This window comes from Emydura macquarii, unplaced genomic scaffold (assembly GCF_026122565.2).
Source record: "Emydura macquarii macquarii isolate MOO-44397 ecotype Brisbane River unplaced genomic scaffold, CSIRO-AGI_Emac_v2 contig_1230, whole genome shotgun sequence".
NCBI lineage: Eukaryota > Metazoa > Chordata > Testudines > Chelidae > Emydura > Emydura macquarii.
This window is the reverse complement of record NW_027131367.1, coordinates 19,325,382-19,349,319: the sequence shown is the minus strand read 5'-3', so window position 1 is coordinate 19,349,319 and position 23,938 is coordinate 19,325,382. Positions and strand designations below refer to the sequence as shown.

General features: G+C 44.1%; 1 protein-coding gene across 1 annotated transcript in view; it reads left to right on the top strand.

The window, feature by feature from the left end:
- Positions 1-22,254, top strand: part of GSG1L2 (GSG1 like 2) — a 29,186-nt gene extending 6,932 nt beyond the window's left edge. Inside the window, exons 2-5 of the mRNA XM_067547865.1 lie at positions 40-87; positions 5,058-5,210; positions 10,883-10,994; positions 21,566-22,254. Coding sequence (XP_067403966.1) covers positions 40-87; positions 5,058-5,210; positions 10,883-10,994; positions 21,566-21,866 — 614 coding nt within the window. The 3' untranslated portion in view covers positions 21,867-22,254. The remainder of the gene's footprint in view (positions 1-39; positions 88-5,057; positions 5,211-10,882; positions 10,995-21,565) is intronic.
- Positions 22,255-23,938: the final 1,684 nt, after the last annotated feature.

The window sequence follows — 23,938 nt, the reverse complement described above, 5'->3', positions numbered from 1 at the left end:
ATTTTATTTTTAAACTTTAAATTTGTGTGTGTCTTTTAGGTGAGAAATGTAGAAGTTTTATCAGTCTGACTCCACCTGCAGATCGAGGTAAATATATATTTCCAGTTCTTCAGGGTTCCATAACCTTTCTGCTTTAGCATTCTAAATACTTGCCCCTTTGTGCCTTTGAAAATCCCCCCTTTAATCTCTTAGGAAGGCTTTTTGGGGTTTTATTTGGGTTTGCCAAACTCCAAGGTGAAGCCCAAATCTGTTAATATATAAGGGTGCGAGTTTCCAAAGCACCGGGTCAGATCTGAAAGGTAATGAGACATTGCTCTGCTCAGCGTTGCAACGCCTAAACCCTCAGCGGCCTGCCACCCTATAGAACCCTCAGCCCCGAGCTAGCACCGTGCAGTACGTGGAGACAGTCAGGTGCCTTTGACACCAGGTAGGAAGGCCAAGAGCTGCCTACACTAACCAGGAGTGAAATGCTGAGGAGAAGGGCAGAGAGGAGAAGGTCTTAGTGGCTGCCCTGGTGCACCTGGCAGACAGGCCAGAGAGAGGTATCTCCCTCCTCTTGGGATCCTCAGCCGTAAACCCTCTCCTGGAGCCAGGCACCTAAACCGGCTCACGCGGTATGGCAGCTCATGTCCTAGTAGCTAAAACTGTGTCCCTTTGTCCCCCGCTTATGCTTAGTGCCTCTCTCACACTCGCCACAGGTTTCCCTGTGAGCCCAGCTGCCTTTTGAGCAGATGTTGTGCTGTCCTCCACGAAACAGTGACCCTCCAGTTGTGGGCTCTGAGACGTATCAAGTCTTAGGCATGCTCAGAGCATACCTACAGGATCAGGACCTGCTGCAGAGATGGGCATCTTCCGCACCTAGTGTGAGATTCCCATATAGGGCTTCCCATATCTCAAGCCAGATTTGAGCTAGGCTCCAAGCTGCTCCGGAGACCACAGGACATAGGACTGGAAGGATTGTCCGAGGTCATCAAGTCCAAGTCTGTGATTGCAGCCAAGCCCGTCCTATAACCCCATTCATAAACATGCCATCCTGTTCACTAGTCGGGGGGCGTCAGGGCGTAGGCAGCTTTGTGAATGGCTGCTGGTGGGAGCTTAGGTGCCGAGAGGAGTTAGGCGCCAGCAGGGGTTAGGTAGCAGCTGAGCACTGGTTTTGAAAATGTCAGTGGCACCTACAGGGGCAGACAGGCACACAAATGCCTTTGAGGATTTGGGCCTAAGTGCCAGTCAGGTGAACATCGCAGGAGTGAGCAGAGCACCGGCAACGTACCTTTACAGACCTGGGTCTTGGTGTTGGCCTAACTCCGTTTCCATTGACATCCGTGGGCATTTTGCCACTGACGTCCGTGTGAGCTGAGTTAGGCCAATCCTGACTGCTCTTAAAAAAATCCCACCCAAAATCAGTTTTGTTTGATTACCTTGAGTGACATTTTATACTGTTTGGGCCAATCTTTCAAACTCGCACCCCCTTAGCTCCTGTTTTTCTCTCTGGGAGGAACCGGGTGCTGAGCGCTTCTGAAAGCCTGGCTACTTCGTGGAGATGCCGACATGGGAGCTGGGCTCTTCTGGAGAATGTGGCCATACGTGTCTGTGCTCCACAAATTCTGCTACGCTGGGATAGTTTTAGGGTTTGCCTCTTTCTACAAGACTGCAGATAAAACATCACAAAAATCAGCTGCAGCTTCAGGGAGGTAACCTTAACTCTGCCCCGTTTCCCACCCAGTCAATAGGCATGTTCCCATATCAGAACTACTCAAAGTCCAGATTTTTTTAAGTAACTGACAGTGAATAAACCCGAATATATTCTACTAACACGTCAGCTCCCTTCAGTGGTGGCTGGTAGTGCATTAGCTGAGCAGGATGAACGGGGTACTCGGAGCTCTGCTCCGTGCACCTCAGACAGGGGGCATAGGTGGCTCCCTGCTGCCTTTCTGCCTCCCAGTCCTGGGGTCACCTTGGCGTGCTCTAATTTACTCTGCCTGGAACTCCCAAAGGGCTCTTCTGCCCGCTCAGGCTCCCCACAGTGTGGTGAGCTCTGGCCACGCCCACTCATGCCCTTGGAACACCTCTAGGTAGTGAGGAGTGGGTAGTGTAGACCTGGCTATGCCAACCACACAAGGGGCCATGACCAGTCTTTGTGAATCGCAGGGATTTTCTAGGTACCTAAAAGTTAGACATGGTGATGTTCAGTATCACTGCGCCTAAGTTCCCAGGTGAATCTAGCCCCAGATGTCTCAAGTTGGGCACCCAAAATAAGTGAATATTTGATACTTTTGGCCTTAATCTCTCGGTGTCTCAGGGCCACATCAATAAAATGGGAGTATTTCTTCTCCATGTCGATACTTATAGCCTGTGATCAAGTCAGCCCTTAACCTTCTCTTTGGTAAGGTAAATCGTCTCAACGAGCTCAATCTATCACTCCAAGGCAGGTTTTCTAATCCTTTAATCATTCTTGTGGCTCTTCTCTGAGCCCTCTCCAATTTATCTACATCTTCTTTGAATTGTGGACTCCAAGACTGGACATAATATTCCAGCAGTCGTTACACCAGTGCCAAATACAGAGGCAAAATAACCTCTCTGCTCCTACTCAAGATTCCCCCATTCATGCATCCAGGGATCACATTAGCCCTTTTGGCCACAGCATTGGACTGGGAGCTCATGGTCTGCTATGAATCCACCATGCTCCTCAAGTCTTTTCCCAGATTAGAGTCCTTCATTGTGTAAGTACGGCCTACATTATGCTCCTACATATTTGCATTTACATTTAGCTGTATTAAAATGCATACTGTTTGCTTGTGCCCAGCTTACCAGATCCAGTGATCCAGATCACTCTGTATCAGTAACCTTTCCTCTTCATTATCTACCAGTTCCCCAATTTTTGTGTCATCTGCAAACTTTATCAGTGATTGATTTTATGTTTCCTTTTAGCTCATTAATTGAAATGTTAAATAGCATAGGGCCAAGAACCAAACTGATCCCTGTGGGACCCTTAGAAACACACTCTTTGATGATGATTCCCCATTTGCAATTACATTTTGAGACCTATCCAGTAAGAACATAACATAAGAACGGCCACACTGGGTCAGACCAATGGTCCACCTAGCCCAGTGTCCTGTCTTCCAACAGTGGCCAGTGCCAGATACTTCAGAGGGAATGAAAAGAACAGGGCAATTATTGAGTGATCCTTTCCCTGTTGTCCAGTCCCAGCTTCCAGCAATTGGAGGTTTAGGGACACCCACAGCATGGGGCTGCATCACTGACATCTTGGCCAATAGCCATTGCTGGGCTTATCCTCCATTAATTTATCTAATTCATTGTTAACCCAGTTATACTTTTGGCCTTCACATCATCCCCTGGCAACAGGTTTCATAAATTGACTGTGCATTGTGTGAAGAAATACTTCCTTGTGTTTGTTTTAAACCTGCCGCCTACCAATTTTATCAGGTAACCCTTAGACCTTGTCTTTATGTGAAGGGGTAAACAACACTTCCTTATTCACTTTCTCCACATCATTCATGATTTTGTACTCCTCTATAAGGGTGGATCTGAGTCTTGCTTTTCTAAACTGTATGGTCCCAGTCTCTTTACTCTCTCCTTGTATGTAAGCTGTTCCATACCTCTAAATTATTTTTGTTGTCCTTCTCTGTACCTTTTCCGATTCTGATATATCTTTAGTTTATATTAGTTACACTTAGACTTCTGTAAGGCATTTGAATTGTTACTACATGGCATTTTGATTAAAAAACTCAAGTTATAAAATATGGCATGCATTAAATGGATTAAAAGTTGGCTAAGTCTATCACATCAACACTACTTCCTTTAGCAGCCAAATTTATAAACTCAACAAAAAAGGATCATCAAGTTTGTTTGACAGGATCTGTCCTCCATAAACCTGTGTTGATTGGCAATAATTATATTACCCTCCTTTATTAATCAAATCCTGAATCAGCTGCACCATTATCTTGCTTGGAATCAATGTCAAGCTGACAGGATCATTGCCTGGATCATCCCTTATTAAATACCAGCAACACATTAGCTTTCTTCCAGTCTTCTGGAACGCCCAGTACTCCAAGACTTATTGAAAATCAGTATTAATGGTCCAGTGAGCAACTCAGCCAGCTTTTTAAAAACACTTGAATGCAACTTATCTGGACCTGTATTACGTTAGTAGCTACTTTTAACATCCTCCTGAAACATTAGTGGAATGGAAAGAGTGATATCATATGATAACATCATCTGTTTTTCTTCTTAAATACAGAACTGAAATATTTATTGAGCACATGTTTTTCTGTTTTATTATTCATAATGCTACCATTTACATCTAGTAATGGACCAATACCATTGTTAGGATTCTTTTTGTTCCTAATATATTTTAAAAACTCCTTAATTCTGCTGGCCATAGTTTTCCTCTTGTGTCCCTTTGCCTCCCTTATCAATTTACTATAATTCTTAGCTTCCGATTTATATTCGTCTTGCCCTTTCAACTTACTATCAACTTCCCCTTTCTTCCACTTGTTTTATTATTTTTAATAGCTATCTTCACTTCCCCTCTAAATCAAGTTAGTTTTTTGACCAATACAGTCTTCTTCCTCCATTGTGGGATTATGGCTTCCTGGGAATCTAGTAAAATATTATTAAGTGATTCCCAATTATCATTCACATTTTTCTGTTTAAATTCCTCCTTCCAGCTGATTTGGCTCATAATTGTTTTTTCTTTGTGGAATTGGCCCTTTTAAAGCATCAAGTATATGTACCACCAGTCTGGACTCTATTCTGCTTGCATATTATAAATGTGATCAAGCCATGATCACTGGTACCTTACTTACCATTAATTTTTACTTCTGCAATCAGTTCATCTGTTAAGATGAAGCTTAATATAGAGACTGTCTCTTTGGTATCCAAGTACCTTTAAAGTCAGAAGTTGCATGGGTGTCCTCACAGATTTTGGCCCTTGGTTTGAAGGTTTATAAACAATAAAAATGAAGGAAGAAATGGTTAAAGTGCTAAACGTCTGTAATGGCTGCTAATAGTATCCGTGCTATTGATTTATTTTCCAGGTGTTTTGTGGCTGTCTATCGCAGCAGAACTACTCTATATCATTTTGCTTCTGACTGGAGCCACTCTGATGTCAATAGAAGTGTGCTACCACACTACAATCATTGATGGATTAAAGCTCAATGCCTTTGCTGCAATATTCACAGTACTAGCAGGTACCATTTAGGATGTATATACTATTTATATATCGTTGCATCTTTTCAAAATGAAACTGAGTTTCAATGTGAAATGCTTTTGTTATGAAATTCTTAATTTATGGACCAGATCCTTAAATCAATGAGAGTTTTACCTGCGTGAGGATTTCAGGATGGGCCCTGGATTTTCTAATACTACTCTAAGTGGAATAATTCATTACATCTAGAAAATGCAACACTCAGAGGTAGAAATCAGACTTGGTTTCAACAAATGTTCCCTTCCATACTGAGATCCAGACAACAGAGTGGAGCACAGAATGGTTTTGTGGAAAATAGGTCTTCTCAAATATTGATATCATTATTCAATGAAATTACAAATTGGGTTGACAAATATGTTGACAAATATTGGGTTGACAAATAGATTTCTGTAAGACATTTGACTTAGTGCTGCACAGCCCTCTGATTACAAATTTAGCACTGTACAAAATTAATGTAACACTTATTACATGGATTAAAAACTAGGTAACTGATATATCTGAAAAATAAATGTAAAGGGGGAACCATCCTCCTAAAGGAACATTTCTAGTGTTCCCTCAGGGATCTATTCTTGGCCCAATGCTATTCAATACCTTTGTCAGTGATTTAGAAGAAACCATAAAATCATTGTTGGTAACGTTTGTGGATGAAACAGTAATTGGAGGCTTGCCACATAATGATTCATACATTTAAAAACCACAACGGATCATTAGATCATCTAGTCTGACCTTCTATATAACACAGGTCACAAAATTTAATCTAGTTACTCCTGTGCTGAGCCCATTAACTTGTATTTGAAAAGCATCCACTCATGAGTTGAAGTCATCAAGAGATGGAGAACCCATCACTTCCCTTGGTATTTTGTCCCAATAATTAATCATCATGGTTAAATATTTATGTTTTTTATTTCTAATTTGAATTTGCCTGCATTGGTTCTTGTTATGCCCTTCATTGCTAGATTAAAGAGCCCTTATGTATCAAGTATTTTCTCCCCTTGAACATACTTCTACATCTTAATCAAATCACCTCTCATTCTTCTTTTTGATTGAGTGCTGTCATTAGAAAACATTTTTCCCAGTCCTTGGATTATTTTTGTGAATCGTTTCTGCATCCTCTCCAAATTTTCAAGATTCTTTTAAAAATGTGAACACTAGATCTGGACACAGTTTTCCAGTATCTGTCTCACCAATGTATACAGAGGTAAAAATCACCTCTCTGCTCCTTCTCACTACTCTCCTGTACATACATCCAAGGATCACATTAGCTCTTTTTGCCACAGCATCACAGTGGGTACTTACGTTGAGTTTTTTGATTATGATGACCTTTTCAGACTCACTGCTTTCCAGGCTACAGTCCCCCCTTCTGTAGGTTTGGCCTGCATTCTTTACCCTTAGAAGAATGACCTCCCATTTAGCTATACTAAAACACATTTTGTTTGATATTTACTAATGAGTCCAGATTGCTCCTCATGACTGCCCTGTTATTATTTACCACTTCACCAATCTTCGGTGTCATCAATTTTAGTAGCAGTGATTTTATATTGATCATTGATACAAATGTTGAATAGCACTGGGTCTCAAACTGATTTCTGTGGAACCTGCTAGAAGCACCCGCATGCAGTGACGATTCCCATTGACAGCTACTTTTTGAGATCTGTCAGCTAGCCAGTTCTTAATCTATTTAATACATTCTTTATTGTTATTGTATAGTGCTATTTAACCAGAATGTTGCACAGTACTAAGGTCAAACATCTTACAAAAGTCTAAGTGAAGTATATCTACACAATTACCTTTATCAACCAAATTTGCAGTCCCAGGTTACTAAACATGACATTCACTAGCTCATAACTGAGGGTTGCACTCTCACCTGGTATGCCTTTTACCATATGCCTCTTTTAGGTACTCTTTTCCTAATACATCTATACACTGACACCATCAGTTCAGGCAATTAACTCAGTGCTGTCCATATTTGATAATTAGTCTTCCCCAAGTTCTATGTATTGCCATCACGGGATAAGATCATATTGCTCCAAAGAGGATACCAGTGCACCAAAGACTATCCTTGCAGCGGGCTGCTGCTGTTGGCTCCAGACCACAATTACTACAGACTTAGAGTTCAGCATTTGGAGGTTTACACCAAAGTCTGTTTTCTTAGCCTCCTTCAGATGGTAAAAGCACTATGGCCAATTAAATCCAGACTTGCAAGCTAGATACCTCCCTGAACCCACTGGGGGGATATCAAGGCTGTAGCAGTGAAGCACAACGCTGTCAGATAAATGGTGCTGTGAGCTAGTTTTGACTTGGGTCTCCTTTGAGGATTTTGTGTTGTTGCTGAGTACCTGTAAAGGCATGATCCTTTCCCAGCACAGCATAACTTGACCTTATGTGCATTTATCAGCTTTGAATTTGGTAACTTAATTCCTTTCACTATCCCTAAACAAAACACCAGAACGACACAAATCCTGCAAGGGCAAAATTCAAAACAAATAATTAAAAAGTACAGACATATACTCCCACCTTGCTGGGGTGATAATCTTGACGATTATTCCAACAAACACCATGTTACTTTAGCTGGAACTTGATTTTATGTTTTCATTGAGTGGATTACGTTTAACAATATACATTATAAAACATTGTAGCTATAATATAGCTATTCATTCTATATTAATATTACAAGTGGTTTGCTCAATGAACTTCAGTTTAGAGTCTGCCAAACAACTGGCCACATTGCCTGACAAACTCCAAAGCAAAATTATATATATATTGTGGCAGAAGCAGAGTGCCTTCTCTGTCTTAGGGGGTCCCGCACTTTTCTCTAGCAACAGGATGTGATATAGCTTTGTCCCTCAGAGCTTTCCCCGTCTAGAGGTGGGTGAAGGTAACCCTGTTCTTCAAAATGGCTGTTTCCCTCAGGCTTCCAATCCAGTCTTTGGGCCTTCATTGGGGCTACACTGGCCACTCTGGTGGACAGCTGGTGGGGGGTGAGGGAAGGGGAAGATGGAGGGGGTGGTCCCACCCTCTACTCCAGGCCCCAACCCAGGGACCCTACAAGTAGCAGCCTCATGTTACTGGCTTCAAGAAAGCTGCTAGCTTCCCTGGGTTACTTCCCCACAGCCCCTCGGCTCAACTGTCCTCACCCTGCTTAAGCCGGGCCTTTCCCAGCCTCTGTGCCTGGGGAGTCTCTCAGTCTCCGGTAGCCCCTCTGGGCATGGCCGCACCAGGCAAACACACAGTTCAGTCACCCCTCTGGCAGGGCCCTCCGCTTCAGGCCTGGAACGGCCCTGAGTCTTGCTTGGGCAGGACTCTCCCCCGCTCCTCATACCTGTGGAGTTATCCTCCCCCAGCATGCCGCTCCTCCTTCTGCACCCTCCTGTGTCTTGTCCACCTCTGTGCTACACAACTCCCAGCAGCTCAGCTCACTACCACACACACTAGTCTGGATGGAGCAGAAGCTTTTTACAGGCCCTAGGTAGGTTCTTAATTGGCCCCAGGTGCCCTTAATTAACCTGGAGTAACCTTTGGTGAGCTACCAAGGGAAGAGGGGCCTGCTGATCCTGGGACTGATATACCTGCCAAGGAAAGAAACAGAGGGGAAGGGTGTTCTGCTCCCTCTCTCTTCCTTTCATGGCTCATGTGCCCTTAGCTAATCGAGAGGGGATTACCCTGTTGGGACCCACCGAGCAGCAAGGGGCAAGCTAGTGGTAGATGGATCAGGGCGTAGCCTGGGAGAGCGGAGGGGACCGAAGTACTACTGTGGCCTTTTGTGGTGGCACAAAACATAAATCAATTCTCCCGTCATTTCAAAATGTGGGTCACTGGGCCCCGATGCAACTGCAATTCCAACTTCAGGTACCTCAATATTGCAACACAATTCAGGTTACAAAGCCTCCTTAAGAAGTGTATAAAGATTCTAAACCCCAATGTCTAGCCAATAATACCCAGTGTCTGGAGTGCAATGAGGAATCCTTACACCGTTACAATTTCCATGGAGACCTAATGGTGGGAGACAGGTGGTCACCCACTAAGCATGCTAAGTTAGTCTGATAGTCAAGACCTCGAGCAGTCGTGGGTGTTTCTATGTCTACTATTCCCCACAGGAGAGCATATTCCTTCCTCTGTTGCAAAGTTAATTAGCGAAGAAATGTAGAAGTAGTGTGCTAGAGGCAAAAAAACAGAAAACAGAAACAGCTGAGGAAAAAGAGAGAGTCCCTGGTGAGTTGCAGTGTTTCTGATAGGCATCGAATTCTGACTGAAAGACTAATTGGATTTCAACTTGGATTTTTACTGAAGATGAGTTCTTATCCCTGGTAGGGAGGTTGCCCCTATGAGCCCCTCATGATCCTGTTTAGGCACCAAATCTGTAATCTGATCTATAGATTATATATTACTTATACTGATTACTTAAGAATTCCCAGATATCACTTTGAGCATTGACAGGTTCTTGTCCCAAGATCAGGCCCAGTATTATTGAAATTATTATATAGTTGGGAATCCCGATGTGAACAGCTGCAACACTCACACTATAGGAACTCTTCTATATTTACAAATAATTTATTAATACATTTAGCACCCCAAACCACCCACTCAGTAAGGTAAATAGAGAGACTACCAAATGTACATCTGCACATCCACATACTCACACCATCCCTTGCAGATCAAATCTGAAAGGTTAGCCATCATCTTCTTCATCATCATCACCTTCCCCCTCATCACCAGTGGGCATCATTCTAGCACCTCTCAAGGGCTACATCTCTCTCTCTCTTACTGCCCCTAGGTTCGGATGCAACTTTTATAATATATTATGCTGATGCCACTGTGTTTGATGCATATTCAGTAGGGGTTTTTCCCCTTTTCCTTATTTGTATTTCCTCCCCTTACTAATGTTGGAGTGTCCCTCTTCTGTAGGTTAGTATATCAATATTCTCAACTTATCATATATTTACGTCTATTTGTTACAATGGCCCTCTTGTTAGGTCTCTGCAGAGGTAACAACAACAGGTACATGAGCTATGTACATCAATTCGTTGCCATGACACTCTTGTGGTTCCACCCATACTCCTGTGGTTGGAAATTCCCCTTAAACACTCTATTTCCACTGGGCCATTTATCTGTGGCAAAGTTCATAGGCCTCAAGCCTTATGCTAAAATTGCTGAAGCTAATGTTTTACAGGATACAGGCCTGTACGTTCCTTGCATTACAGCTGAATGTAATGAAGGTAAGCTAACCCTATGGGCTACACTACTCAGGGTGACTTTCATATAGGGTTTTCAAAGTAGTTTAACCAAATAAGGCACTCAGCTGCCACTGAAATTCAGTAGGTTTTGTGCCCCTTAGCTTCCTTAGATACCTTTCAGTATCCCAGCCTCATTCCCCAGTGCACAGTGAAGGTTTGCAGGTTGCCGTGGATGAGACCATAACAACTCAGTCCCTGATGCAAGGGGCTTACTGTGTATGGTTGCTAGTTTGCTGTGTAGCACCAGCAGTGTGGTGGCTGTCACATTCTCAGTACAATGCAAAGTATTTTCCCGCTGTTTTTAGACCTTTAAACACTTCACAAAACATTCTCCATGTTCAGGGACAAAAGCCAACACAGCGCCAGGAAGGGGTTTTGCATGTGTTTAGTTTCTAATATATCTCATGAAGTTATATTTTTCTAGGTCTCTTGGGCATGGTCGCTCACATGATGTACACAACTGTATTTCAAATGACCGTCAACCTTGGTCCAGAAGACTGGAGACCTCAGATGTGGGATTACGGCTGGTCCTTTTGGTAATTTGTGCATTACAATGTTTAACTGTTCCATTCACACTTAGATTGCTCTCTCTTTGCCACCCATGTCCTCAAGTAACAGCTATTGGTTCTGATTTCTACTCTCCACTGAGGATTTAATACCACAACCAGCTCCTTTCTTTGGAATTTCTGTAGCCTTCTCTAATGGGGTAAGGTCCCAGAATTCCAGGGCAGCCAGTACCAGCAGCATGCAGGTACCATGAAGCATTCATGAGTAGCATGCAGCAGCAGGGTATGCAGGCATCATGGCTCCAACTCCACCACCCACCTGCATGAACAGGACACTGTTGAGGGGCCTCTGCACCAATCAAGGACCTTCTCTCCCCACAGGTCTTATTATCTATTATTACTATAGATGTAGCATCCTTTATTAGTAAGGTTGGCTGACAGTTTATAAAACTGTTTTCAGTTGTTTATACTTTTCCAAACTTCAATAATTCATGATGAAATTTTCCATGCCAGGTGCCTGCCTCAGTCTAAACTGTTCTAGGGAAATTTCAGCCAAAGCAGTTCAGTCATTTTGAGAATGAGGCTAGGAAAAAATACATTGTTAGCCCATGGTAAAAAATTCTGGTGACCTTTTCTCTGAGAAGCTTTCGCACCTTCATGCTGTGGAGCAGGGACTTTTCAAATAAGCCTTTGAAAAATCAGTTTGCACATGTTCAGTAGAGACAAACAATAGTCCAGAGTCACACTTCGAAAGTTATTGCTAAATATAAATGATATAATATTTATTCATTAAAAATGCATCTCTGTGTAACGTAATTTATTTTTTCGTAAAGAGCAAATGCACGACAGCGTTTGTGGAACTGATCCACATAGAGTGGTTGACAGAAGACAATAAGCCAGAATCTCCATTACCCTGCATCTTGCACAGTCATTTACACCTGTGCAAAGTGGGTGTGGACACTACTACATCACAACCACACTGGATTGTACTCACTTGACTAGTGGACATGACAACACCAGGACCATGCCAATAAAGAATATGGCCTACAATTAGGTCCACAGCTGGAATAGGTTATTTGTCGTTAAGGATGAAACCTCCCAGCAAAATTCAGCACACTTCATGCTACACTGATAATTTTCACCAGAAGGATGGTGGTGGAATTTGATGCCTATAGACAAGCTGGAAGGGATAGGGTTTTATTATGACTTATGAGGAGAGGCTGAGGGAACTGGGCTTGTTTAGTCTGCAGAAGAGAAGAGTAAGGGGGGATTTGATAACAGCCTTCAACTACCTGAAGGGGGGATGGAGAATGGAGCTAAGCTGTTCTCAGTGGTGGCAGATGACAGAACTAGGATAAATGGTCTCAAGTTGCAGTAGGGGAGGTCTAGGTTGGATTTAGGAAAAGTTTTTCCTACTAGGAGGATGGTGAAGCACTGGAATGGGCTACCTAGGCAGGTGATGGAATCTACATCTTTAGAGGTTTTTAAGGCCTGGCTTGACAAAGTCTTGGCTAGGATAATTTTGTTGGGGTTGGTCCTGCTTTGAGCAGGGGGTTGGACTAGGTGACCTCCTGAGGTCTATGAGTCTATGATTCTATGACCTTTGAGGTCTATGATTCTCCCAAGGTCAGTGATTCTATGATCAAGTCATAGTCACTTGTACTTAAGCTACCATTAATTTTAAGTGATCAAAATTTAAGTGATCAGTTTTTCTTTATCTGTTAAGACCAGATCGAATAAAAAAAAATTCCCCCATCCTGGCTACAACAACTTTTTGAACTGGAAAACTGTCATTTCCACTGGCTGAAAAATTTTGCTCAATTCTACTCACAGCTGCAAGTGAAGTCAATGAGAACTGTGCTTTGAAAGTATAAAGTGCTATATAATGCTACGTATTCTGAAAAAATCAGGTCTTAGGGGTCTCAGATAGGCACAGAAAAATTAAGGTGAAATGTGTCCACTAATTTTGGGTGCCCAGAGCTCCCCATGTGTAAAACAGGGATGATAATGCCACTTCACCTCACAGGGGTGCTGGGAAAATAATTTCATTAATACTTCGAAGCTCTCAAATGCTGTAGTGATGAACACCATTGAAAAGCCCATGAAGAAATTAGAATTCTATATTCAGAGCAGGGTTTGAATGGTGTGCGGTAAATAAGGGCTGGCAGCCACAAATTAAACAACGAGGATGAAAACAATATTGAGCAGCTGCAGTCTGTCCTGTGCACTGAATTCATAGATTTCAAAGCAAGATCATTTTGTCTGATCTCCAGGATATCACAGACTGTTAAAATCCATGCAGTTACCTCTCTATTGAGCGCAATAATGTGTGTTTCACAGCATCTCTTCCAGAAGGGCATCCGGTCTTGACCTGAAGACATCAAGAGATGGAGATTCCACCACTTTCCTGGACAGTGTCAGCCTGTTGTTAATCACACTGACTTTTAAAACTCTGCCTTATTTCCAGTTTGAATTCGTCTGTCTTCAGCTTACAGCCATTGGTTCTTGTTTGCCTCTCTCTGCCAAATTAAAAAGCTCTCTAGTACCTGGTAGTTTCTCCCCATGAAGGTACTTAGAGCTAAATCCACACAGGGACTTAGGTGCCTAAAAGCCACTTTGATCACTTAAATCCAACATTTAGGTTGTAGTGGGGGGTCTCAGAACACCCAGTAACCCACTGGCTAGGGAACTCGGTTGGGAGACCTGTTTTCAAATTCCCACTCTGTGTGATTTGGAAAAAGAATCTGAACTTGGGTTTCCCGCATCCCATATCAGTGCCCTGACCCCTGGGCTGTTGGCTACCATGGGATGGGAATCTCCCGCTCACTCGCTGTCTTGTCATTCCCCCTCTCCCCATCCCAACAGAGGCTCCACGGCTGTGAATCCTGAGCAGAGAGAGGTGCTTCCCTCCAGCGCAGAGTTAGGTGCCCAGCTACCGTCGAGGGGTGTGGCCTAAGCCCCACCCCTCATAGTGGAATTTCCTACTAGCTTTGGGGGCTCCCTACTCCGCTTGCTGGCTTTTGTGGCTCCCATTCTTAGGCACCTAACTCTCCCCAGGTGTTGCTAGGGAACCCGGGCACCTGAGGTAGGGCTGAGCATTGCACTTGGTGGCAGGATGCCTACACGTTAGGTTTTGCACTATGCAGCATTGCAGTGTCTCAATCCCTTTGTGGCTCTCGTCTTTACACACTGTAATTCAGTCAACTCTTGATCTTCTTTTGATAAGCTGAACAGACACTTTACGTCTCTCGCTGTGAAGTATTTTCTCCACCCTTAGAATAGTTTTTTGTGGTTCTCTTCTGCACCCTTGTGGATTTCCTCGGTCAGTTTTGTGAGGCAGGAATGGAGAAGGCAAATAAATGGCAGAAACATGCCTCTGAGCCCGATTCCCTGTCAGCATAGCTGAACTGCTACACAGCCCTCTGCTACTCATCATAAGCCGGGTCTGAATGAGCTCTGTCCTGCCATCTAGTGATGAGCTGGGGGAAAGGTACCAGGAGCAGACTATTTGCATAGACACACTTACTCTGCCTAGGTAATCAGCAGAGAGATCTGCTTGCCAAAGTGATCACATTTCCCTGTTTTGGTAAAGATTCACTTTAGTATTGAATGCAGGGGTAATAAAATATTGTTATTCTTACTGTATTGGTAAAGGGCAGCAAAACTGGACTAAACCTGCCCTATTGAGGAGGTCAGCCTAAATTGCACCTCACTTGTTAAGCAGGGACTAGTGATGCCAAATCCTATGAAAGTCAGAGAAGATAAGCACAGGTGTCCTTGCATGGTGGTGTGGTCCTGTTGACTGGGTCTTTAGAGCTATTTGATTTTCTCTTGTTCTGTATTTAGAAGTAAAGCTGATGAGACTCAGTTAAGAATTTGGGGGGACGGGGGGGAAAATGGTTAGTGATTACTGGAGCTGAATGTACTGATAAGCTACGCTAAAGGAGCGGAGTCTTAGACCAGTTATGGAGATAGTGCTGCAGTGAAAAGACAGTGGAGAAGAGTTAGCAGCAGAGAAGTTGCCCACTATCCTGTGAAATCAGCAGAGAGCTGAAATTATTGAGAACTGGGCTAAGTGGTGGAACATCAGAACACAGCATTGCAGAAAGAGGCAGCAGTGAGTGTCGCAATGGCAGTGGCAGAAACCGCAGCAATGCTGATGAGCAAAGGTGGAGATATTACTCCTCAACTACCCTCTCCCCATGAGGCCTAGAGGCAAACCCACCCAAACACACCTCTGGACTCTGGGGACATGCCTGACCTTTGACAACAAACCGTGAGTGGCATGCAGTAGAAGGAAAAGGGGAATGGCATGTTAAAGACACATCCATCTGTTGGACTTTCACATCATAAGGTGGAAAACAGAGCCAAAGGATGCTGCCCCACATACAGTGGGGCAGGGGTTTTACTTATTGGTTGCATACTTTCAAGTAATGGTTACAGTGTTTCCCCAAATTAATGCTTTGTTTTCTTCTGTAATAAAAGGTTTATTTTGTTATATATAGACATATATCTACACTGCAGTTAAAAACTCACGGTTGGCCTCTGCCAGCTGATTCAGGCTAAGGGGCTCAGGCTAAGGGACTGTTTAATTACAGTGTAGACATTTGCGTTTGGGATGATGCCACCTTTGATTAAGGAACAACAGGAAAGTCCATGGAGTCACTCCCAGCTGATAAGAGGTCAAAGAGGAGAAAGAAAGGCAGCAAGTTTTGAGAGCCAGTCAGCACAGCACCCAGATGACCAGCCATGGTACTGATGGTGAGCACCAAAGAGGAACTTGCCCAACGAGTGCAGGTCCTGACAGAATAGGTGGCTGAACTACAAAGTACCATCTACCGAGCAAAGATTTCTGGGCACAAGGAGCCGCCAGCTACGGTGATGGAGAAGTCATCGTTTAGCATCATTGTCCCACCAGAGCAAACGGGGGAAGGACAAATCTGCTGCTGCTGCAGTATGGCCAGGATGGACACAGTACTGCAAAGTGTTGTAATGAAGAAAATCCTCCTTAGTGTACTGGAAGCTGAGGACTACTTAGGGGGGAGTTGGGAAATGGCCACAGGGGCTTGGAAAGGGAGACACCCAGGCCCTCGGGGCTTCAGGACCTCCAAAAAGGACTGTCCATCTGGAATCCCTCCAGGACGGATAGAGCCTCAAGCAGAGGTCACAATAAGGATTGAAGGGACAGAATGTAAAGCAGGGCTTGACACCAAATCTCAAGTGACTCTTAGATTTCAGTCCTCCTACCAACAGATGTGTAGGCATTCACTTCTATGCCACTGACGGGACTGAGCGTGGATGAGGGTATGTCACAGTGCACCTGGAATTCTCAGAGGAAGTTGTTGTGGTAAGAAAAGACGTGGACACCGCCACGATAATATGCCCCTGTCATGGATCCACAGGGTCGGTGCTACAGCCCCAGCTTTGGAACAGTCTCTGGGCGGAACCCCCTTGATGTGCCAGACCTCTCACTCTTCCTTCTCAGCTTCAGCACTCCTGCTTCGCATCATGAGCTCTGTTCAGTGAGTCCAACTGAGACAGACGCCCGACAGAGCCTTGTCCACGCTTCAGGGATTAGTGCACCTCATCAGGTATTTCCAGTGACACTCAAAGAAGCATTGTCAAAACAGTCCTGTTTATTAGTCAGCTGGAACACAGCCTAGGAAGCCCTTAGGTTAGTGCAGAGAAATGAAGTTAAAAGCATAATCCATTCTGGTCCGCCCAGAGTGATCCACCACGCCAATGGAGGAGTGACCTCCATTTGCTTTTGAGAAATCATTACTGGCCTACTCATGCTCTAGTCCTTGGGTCTTTGCTGACCCAAACAAGTCTTTCGTCCTACATACGGTGCCAGTGTCGGAAGGTTTGGCAACAATCTTATACCAGGAAACTTGAAGGCAAATGGAAATCTATGGCCTTTGCCAGCCAAGGGTTATCTGACAGCGAGATGCGCTACCCCATTTACAAGCTGGAGATTGTGGCATACAAATGGACTGTCACTGAGGAGTTTTGAGACTTCTTGTATGGTGCCCAGTTTCCAGTGTGAACAATGTGATAACAAGTGACAAGTTGCATGCTACAGGACAGAAATGGATGGCTGCCTTGGCTAGCTATGAGTTTAGCACTCAGTACCGATCAGGGAGAAGCTACATATATACAGATGCATTGTCTTGGCATCCACAGGCATTGGAAATTGCTGTGATTTCTACAGATGGAGTGAGAGCTGTTTGCAGTACGAGTCATTGAGTCAGGGGCACAGGATAGTCTTCATGGTTGTGTCGCATCAACTCTGGGCCTGCTCCCTGAAAGCATGCCCTTATCTTATATTGTGTTGGACCAATCTCCATGGCCTAGGCTCAGTGCTGCTGACTGGCAAAAAGCCCAGCTGCAAGCTAATGATATCTGTGACACTGCTTGCTAAAAAGGAGGGGCAAAATCCAGCTGCAATTATTCCATCTACCCCAAGGGTAGAACGGAGCAAACTAAAACGGACTCAGGGAGTGCTACACGGAATCACAACAGACCCTTTACAAAAATCAATGAACACAACAACTAGTGCTACTGAAAGAGTACAGAGCCCTGGACATGAGGGCCCTGCATGACGACTTTGAACATTTGGGAATGGAGAGACCCCTGGAATTTATTTGTGGTGGGCTCTATTGGCCCCGGATGGCTGAGGACATTCGCTGGAAGTGTGAGACATGCGTTTGGTGTGGTCAAAGGAAAACTCTGCCCACTAGAGCTGCGTATCTGGAGAATATCACCAGCAGCAAACCTTTCACATGCCAAAAGCACCATTACTCAAGTGTTGTACTCAAGGAATACTTTTCAATGTATAGATTCTCACCTCAATGCATTCCAACCATGGATGGGACTTTGAGAGTCGTGTTCTGGAGAAGGTGCTCAGAATGGTAGGAATGAAAAAGTCTAGAACAACCCCTTATCACCCACCAGCTGTTTCATTGTCTTTACCATTCCTTTCTGGTATCCCAGAGCACTATTCATTCTTACTACGGCTTTAGACATTGTTAAGACATCATTTCCCACCAGCATTCCTGTTGGAATACAGTCCAACAGAGCAGCTTTTACAGTACCCTCTAGACCTTACCACTGCAAATGAACTCTGGCCAGAGACAGTGGTCTTATATTTTCCCAGTACCAGGAGTTCTACACTTTCCCCCTGCAGCATGTCAGTCTCCCTGACCGTGCCCTCTGTGACCAGAAAGATCTGGGCATCTGTGTCCCTCCACCCTAAGCATTCTTGGCTATTCACCTTGGCAACTTTAAATAAATTCCATGTCCACCTCCAACAATCAAACCTCACAAAATTAATCAAGGGCCACTCTGGCATCTGTGTTAATGACAGCCATGTTAACTTGGGCTGGAGGGGGTGTGGGCTTAGATTCTTTTATCTTAGGACATTTGTTCCTCAAGCACTCTGTGGAATTACATACAGAAACATCTTCTTCGACCATTCTCCTGGCCAGGGGGTCAATGACCCCAAAAGGGGTCTGGGGAGGTGAGTGCCTGGGCTCCCATCCTCCCTCTTTCTTCTGTGGGATAATATCCCCCCCCCCCACACACACACCTTTACACCAGGCTTCTGCCCTTTCCTTGGAGCTTTGTATTCACTGGAAACTCTGGCTTGTATATAACAATCAGCCAGATTGTCGGCTTCCTGTACAGAATCTAAAATTTTGTCTCAGATGGCTTCTCTGAGCATATACCTAGGAAATGTTCTTGTGCAAACAGGTCAAATAACTGATCATAACTTTCAGCCCCTTTTCCCTTTACTCATTTCCTCAACAAATCACACATTTTATACACATATTCTCTGAGTCATGTTATCACCTTTTTTTGAGGTTTCTAAACCATACCCTAAACACTTCAGGGACAATTTGAAACCTCTGCAATACAGCCTTTTAAAACTCACCATATATCAAACCTGGTTCCATCTGCATTTCATTAAATACATTTAAAGCTTTACCTGAGAACGTTGCAGCCAGTGGTGGGATTTCCTTGGCTTCTGGAATTTTATGCACATCACGGAGTCTTGCAAACATAGCGATACAATCTGATTCTTTGTATGCAGGGCACAGTTTGTCCCAGTAGGATGTTCCTGGGTGAAGGAGAGAGCCTGGGGGCTGTGGGATCTGTCCACGCTTATCCATCGTGTTCAGGAATATATGGCCTTTCTCTTTTAGTTCCATGGTTCACCAGTGCGGTTCCTCTTGCTCTCTGGCCAGCTTCTCATTTTTGGTGCTCATGTTCTCTCTTCTTGTGCAACTTCCCATGTCTGATGCTCACATGCGGCTTTTTCAGTTTCTTGTTCGTTGTCTTTTTGATCAACCTCCAAACTGGCCAGTTCTAACTTTGTGGTTGCTTCGCTGTTGCTCATTTGATATTTTCTTTTGTTGTTTCCTCACCCAAAATAAACCAACAGAAAACAATAGAACTGCAACCTTTCTTTGAGCGTTTCCAGCCTCCTCACTTGAGAACCACCTACAAATCTTGTACTCCAGTGCTTGACATGTAAACCATAGTCGAACAAGAAGCTGTGTGCAAATCCTGCCAACCCATGCCAATGTGACGCTTTGGGGGTTCAGCCAGACCAGTAAGTGGTTCTGTCACTGCCTTTCCTGTAATCTTGGGGTATGTCTGTGCTGTGCAGCGCAGCTTTGACTCAGAGCTCTGACAGCAGCAGCCTGCTCACAGCACAATGGGCTCACCCTGCCTTCCTCCAGCCTGGTTACTTCTTATACAGTGATCCGAACAGCACTGCTGGTCCCGATTCTCCCCAAAACCGTCTCCTCTGCAGTGTCCAGTTCCTCTTACTTTGTCCGACCCAGGGGCTGGCTCAGAAACTGAGCTCAGAGCTTTGTTTTCAGAGGAATTTGCCTGTCAGTTTCCTTTCCTTCTGCCTCCTGTGGCTTTTAGGGGCAGGCACAAGGGCAAGCGGACACAGAAAAGAGGAACCCGATTGGGGTCACTTGCTGCTTTCCCAGTTTTGTCTCTAATATTGACAAATTCTTTCTCTTGGTCCTACCCAACTGTTTTTTTCCGTGATAGTGATGCTGCACTGAACTACCATCTGGACAAAGAAGTTGCTGTTGCTGTTACCATCTACCCAAATACCAAAAGCTTTGGTAAAAACACACTTGAGTAGGCGCTACAAGACCTTGAATTCTGTTCTTGTATCTTCTCATGAACTGTAGTAATAATTATTTGTCCTTCAAAATCTTTATAATTGATCAGGGCCTTACACTCCCTGACAGACTGCACCAGGTCACATATGGGAATAGAATCTAACTCTGTTATGACAGACACAAGTCTCAGCCCCAGAACCACACTGTATCTTAGAGGAAAATATACCAGATATCTGTAAAATGGGGTAATGCTTGCATAGGCACTTGGCATCCTCTTCTGGTGGCTGGCCACAGAACATAACAACCTACTTCTTTTGCAGATTAATGTAGTTACTCTTTTACCTCAACTGGTAGAAGGCTGTGCTGAAGGGCCAGAGTTTGCACCCTGATGATAGAACATGAAGGCAGTTACTGTAACTGCACACAACATTTGGTGTTGCCATTTTTCTATTTTTTTAAAAGGATATTATTTATAAAAATCCCTTGTTAAAAGAACCCTATTAAGGTAGCAACGCCACTTAAAAATTAGGAAATTCAAGTGAAGGCTGCCTGTGTAGCTTTCATTCAGTCCCTTGTGCATATGCATTATGCTACTGTCTTTAATTACACGATTGCAATGTTTTCTCCACATCTCTCTCACACACACACACACACATGAGCATTTCCCAGCAAAGGTTTAGCAGAGCGCACTGGTCGGCTGTCCCGATGAGCTCTGTGTGCACTCCACATCTTCATTACTAGAATGGGGCAAAGAGTGAAAATCAAATAGTCATTGAATACTTTTATTTCACAAACGTTCACATTAGTGAATGAGAGCTAATTTTTACTCCAGAAGACAGGTGGATCATGGAAGAAAGAGAGCCAACAACAAAAAAACCCATTAAATGATCATTATCATTATTTTAAAATTACATGGTTGACTAACATTCTCCCTTTTTTCAAGAAATACCATAGTTCACTTAAGTGAAATATTTTAATTGGTTATTATGCAATTACTTTTGTCAAACAAATGACTAAAATGCATTTTGCAATGCGTTATTTATGCTCTTTTCATTGTGTATGTTTGTATACTTCATTCACAAAGTTGCAGAATTTGCAATAGGTATCTCAGTACTTAGTACAAACTTAGCAAGGATTTCATATAGGAAGTCTTCATGTTTGAAATAATGCCATGGATTTTTAAGAAGTCCAGACAGTTGGGAGAGAAACAAATTCACACAGATGCAGGACCCTAGTGGAAACTGTGACCCTACACAGTTTAGGATTAAGCAGAGTTAACTGTGTAGGTCCACAGTAGCTGTTAAACCCTTCCACTGGGAGTCTATTTCCAACTTGATCCATGATTTATAGCAATAAATAGATATTCCATAGTTTGATTACTTTTGCTACAATATATTTAGGAGATGTGGATGCAAAACTGCCCTGTCATTTTCTAACAAGCCTTTTCATTGACAGCCTTGCATGGGGATCCTTCGCTTGCTGTATGGCTGCCGCGGTCACCACCATCAACAGATATACAAAAACTATTTTGGAATTCAAGCGCAAACGGAAAAAGCTGGAGAGAAGTTTAAAGAATAAACACAAGTTTCCAGATGCTGGCGCTCCACAGAAAGCTTGGAAAACGCATGTCAGCCCTTTTCATAGCGCTACAGAGGGCTTTGTGCATCAGTTAAAGGATGTACATAATCCAGCCAGAACTTCAGTGTTGGTAGATTTAAACGATATTCCTGAGCCACACTGGGAAGAGTATTGCTAAATATAAATTATACAATATTTAAAATGTTTCTCCGTGTAACATAATTTATTTTTTTGTAAAGAGCAAATGCTTTGATCAATGCTTCAAGCATGACAGTACACTTTTGGTAATCCTAGAAGGGCTCTGGGCTGGCACCCTCTGGTTCGTACTTTAGGCCAATTTTAATGGTGGTTCAAATAATTATGACTCCTGTGGTCTTAGGCATGTGCTGCTAGGTAATAAACTTGAACAAGAAAGCAACGAAAAACAGAAATACACTGCAGATGAAATGAATACTAATATATATATATATATATATATATAAAAGAAAACCAAAGCCAATGAATGTGTGTTGTCATGGCTTAATCTGAGTAATTAAACACGTGGGGGAGGCCTCGTTCTTTGTAAGACCAGGGTAAGGGAGGTAAATAAATCATCAGGTTGAAAACAAAACATTTGTGCTGAGTAAATATGTCAGTAGGCTCAGGCCTGACCTACATTACAGACTTAGCTCGAGGCAAGGCAGCTTACATTGACTTAACTGTGTAAGTGTCTACATTAAAATTTCGCTCCCGCCGATGTAACTCACCCTCCACGCTAACTTAATAACTCCATCTCCACAGCATAGCATTTAGCCTGACATAATTAGGTCGACACAGTGGCAGTCTAGGCACTGCATTATTTACATTGACTTTAGTGGCCTCCAGGAGCTATCCCACAATGCCTCACTTGACTGCTCTGGTCACCGTTTTGAACTCTGCTGTCCAGCAGATGGTACATGCTCCTCCCCTTTAAAGCCTCATGGATTTTTGACATTCCATTGCCTGGTAGCCCGGATTGGAGAGCTCACCTAGCAGGTCTCGAGCACACCTCGCAACTGCCCAGCTGGCCATGCCAGCTCCACACTGCAGATGCACTCCTGCTTGGACTCCTCAGATGGTGTTGGATCTCCTGACCTGTGAGGAGAAGAGGCTGTGCAGACAGCTTGGATCCAGCCGTAGAAACATTGACTTTTATGAGCAGATCGCGCGGGGCATGGAGGAGAAAGCCTACAAGAGGGATTAGCAGCAGTGCTGTGTGAAAGCCAAGGAGCTGTGCCAGGCATACCAGAAGGCAAAGGAGACTAACAATCGCTCTGGTGCAGCACCACAGACCTGCAGCTTTTACCAAGAGCTGCATGCCATCCTCTGTGGAGACCCCACCACCACCTCCAAGCGCCTCGTGGATACTTCGGGGAAGCATAAGTCACAGGCTCCCACCATGAACTGTGAGCAGGAGGTGGAAGAGGAAGAGGAGGAGAAGGAGGAGGGACAGGCGACCGGGGGAGTTCAGCCCTTTCTGTGGATGTGCTTTGTGGCAAGGTGGTCTGATGCCAAAATACAGACACGTACCAGCTATCGCCCTGCCACTGTTTGGAAATCTCTTTACTGCAAAACTATCCACAATGTCCTGCACATTTCCCAGAGGCACAGTCCTGCATAGCAGGAGGCAATTGATTGCCCTGCACACTTGTGTCACAACAGCCCCCCGCGATAAATTTCCCAACTCCAAATTGATTCCCGACTGATTGGTAGCAATTGGGTGTTGCCAGTTTCCACTGAGTGATCACCAATTGCTTCTCCACTGTTAGTGCAGCTCTTGTTTTAGCGTCACTGCGCTGGAGGGCTGGGGTGAGCGCTGCACACAGATCCATGAATGTAACATTGCGCATCTGAAAGTTCTGCCATCACTGCTCATCACCCCAAACCTGCGCTGCAATGCAATCCCACCAGTCAGTGCTTGTTTCCCAGGCCCAGAGCCGGTGCTCCACCATCTGCAGCTGCTCCGTGAATGCCACCATCGATTTTGAATGGTTTCTTTCTATGTCCCACAGCAATCTAACCTCCAAGGAATCATCATCTTTCCCATGACTCCTCTGGCAGCTCAGCAAATACTGCAGGATCAGGTGCCCCGGGCGCGCAACCCTCATCACAATAGCGCAGCGCTGTGCAGGATCCACGCTTCTGACACAGAGGGCAGACGTCGAGGAGGGACGGACAGGTTTGGGGGGATTTTTGAAAAGAGGTGCGAAACATGGGAGGCAGATGAAATTA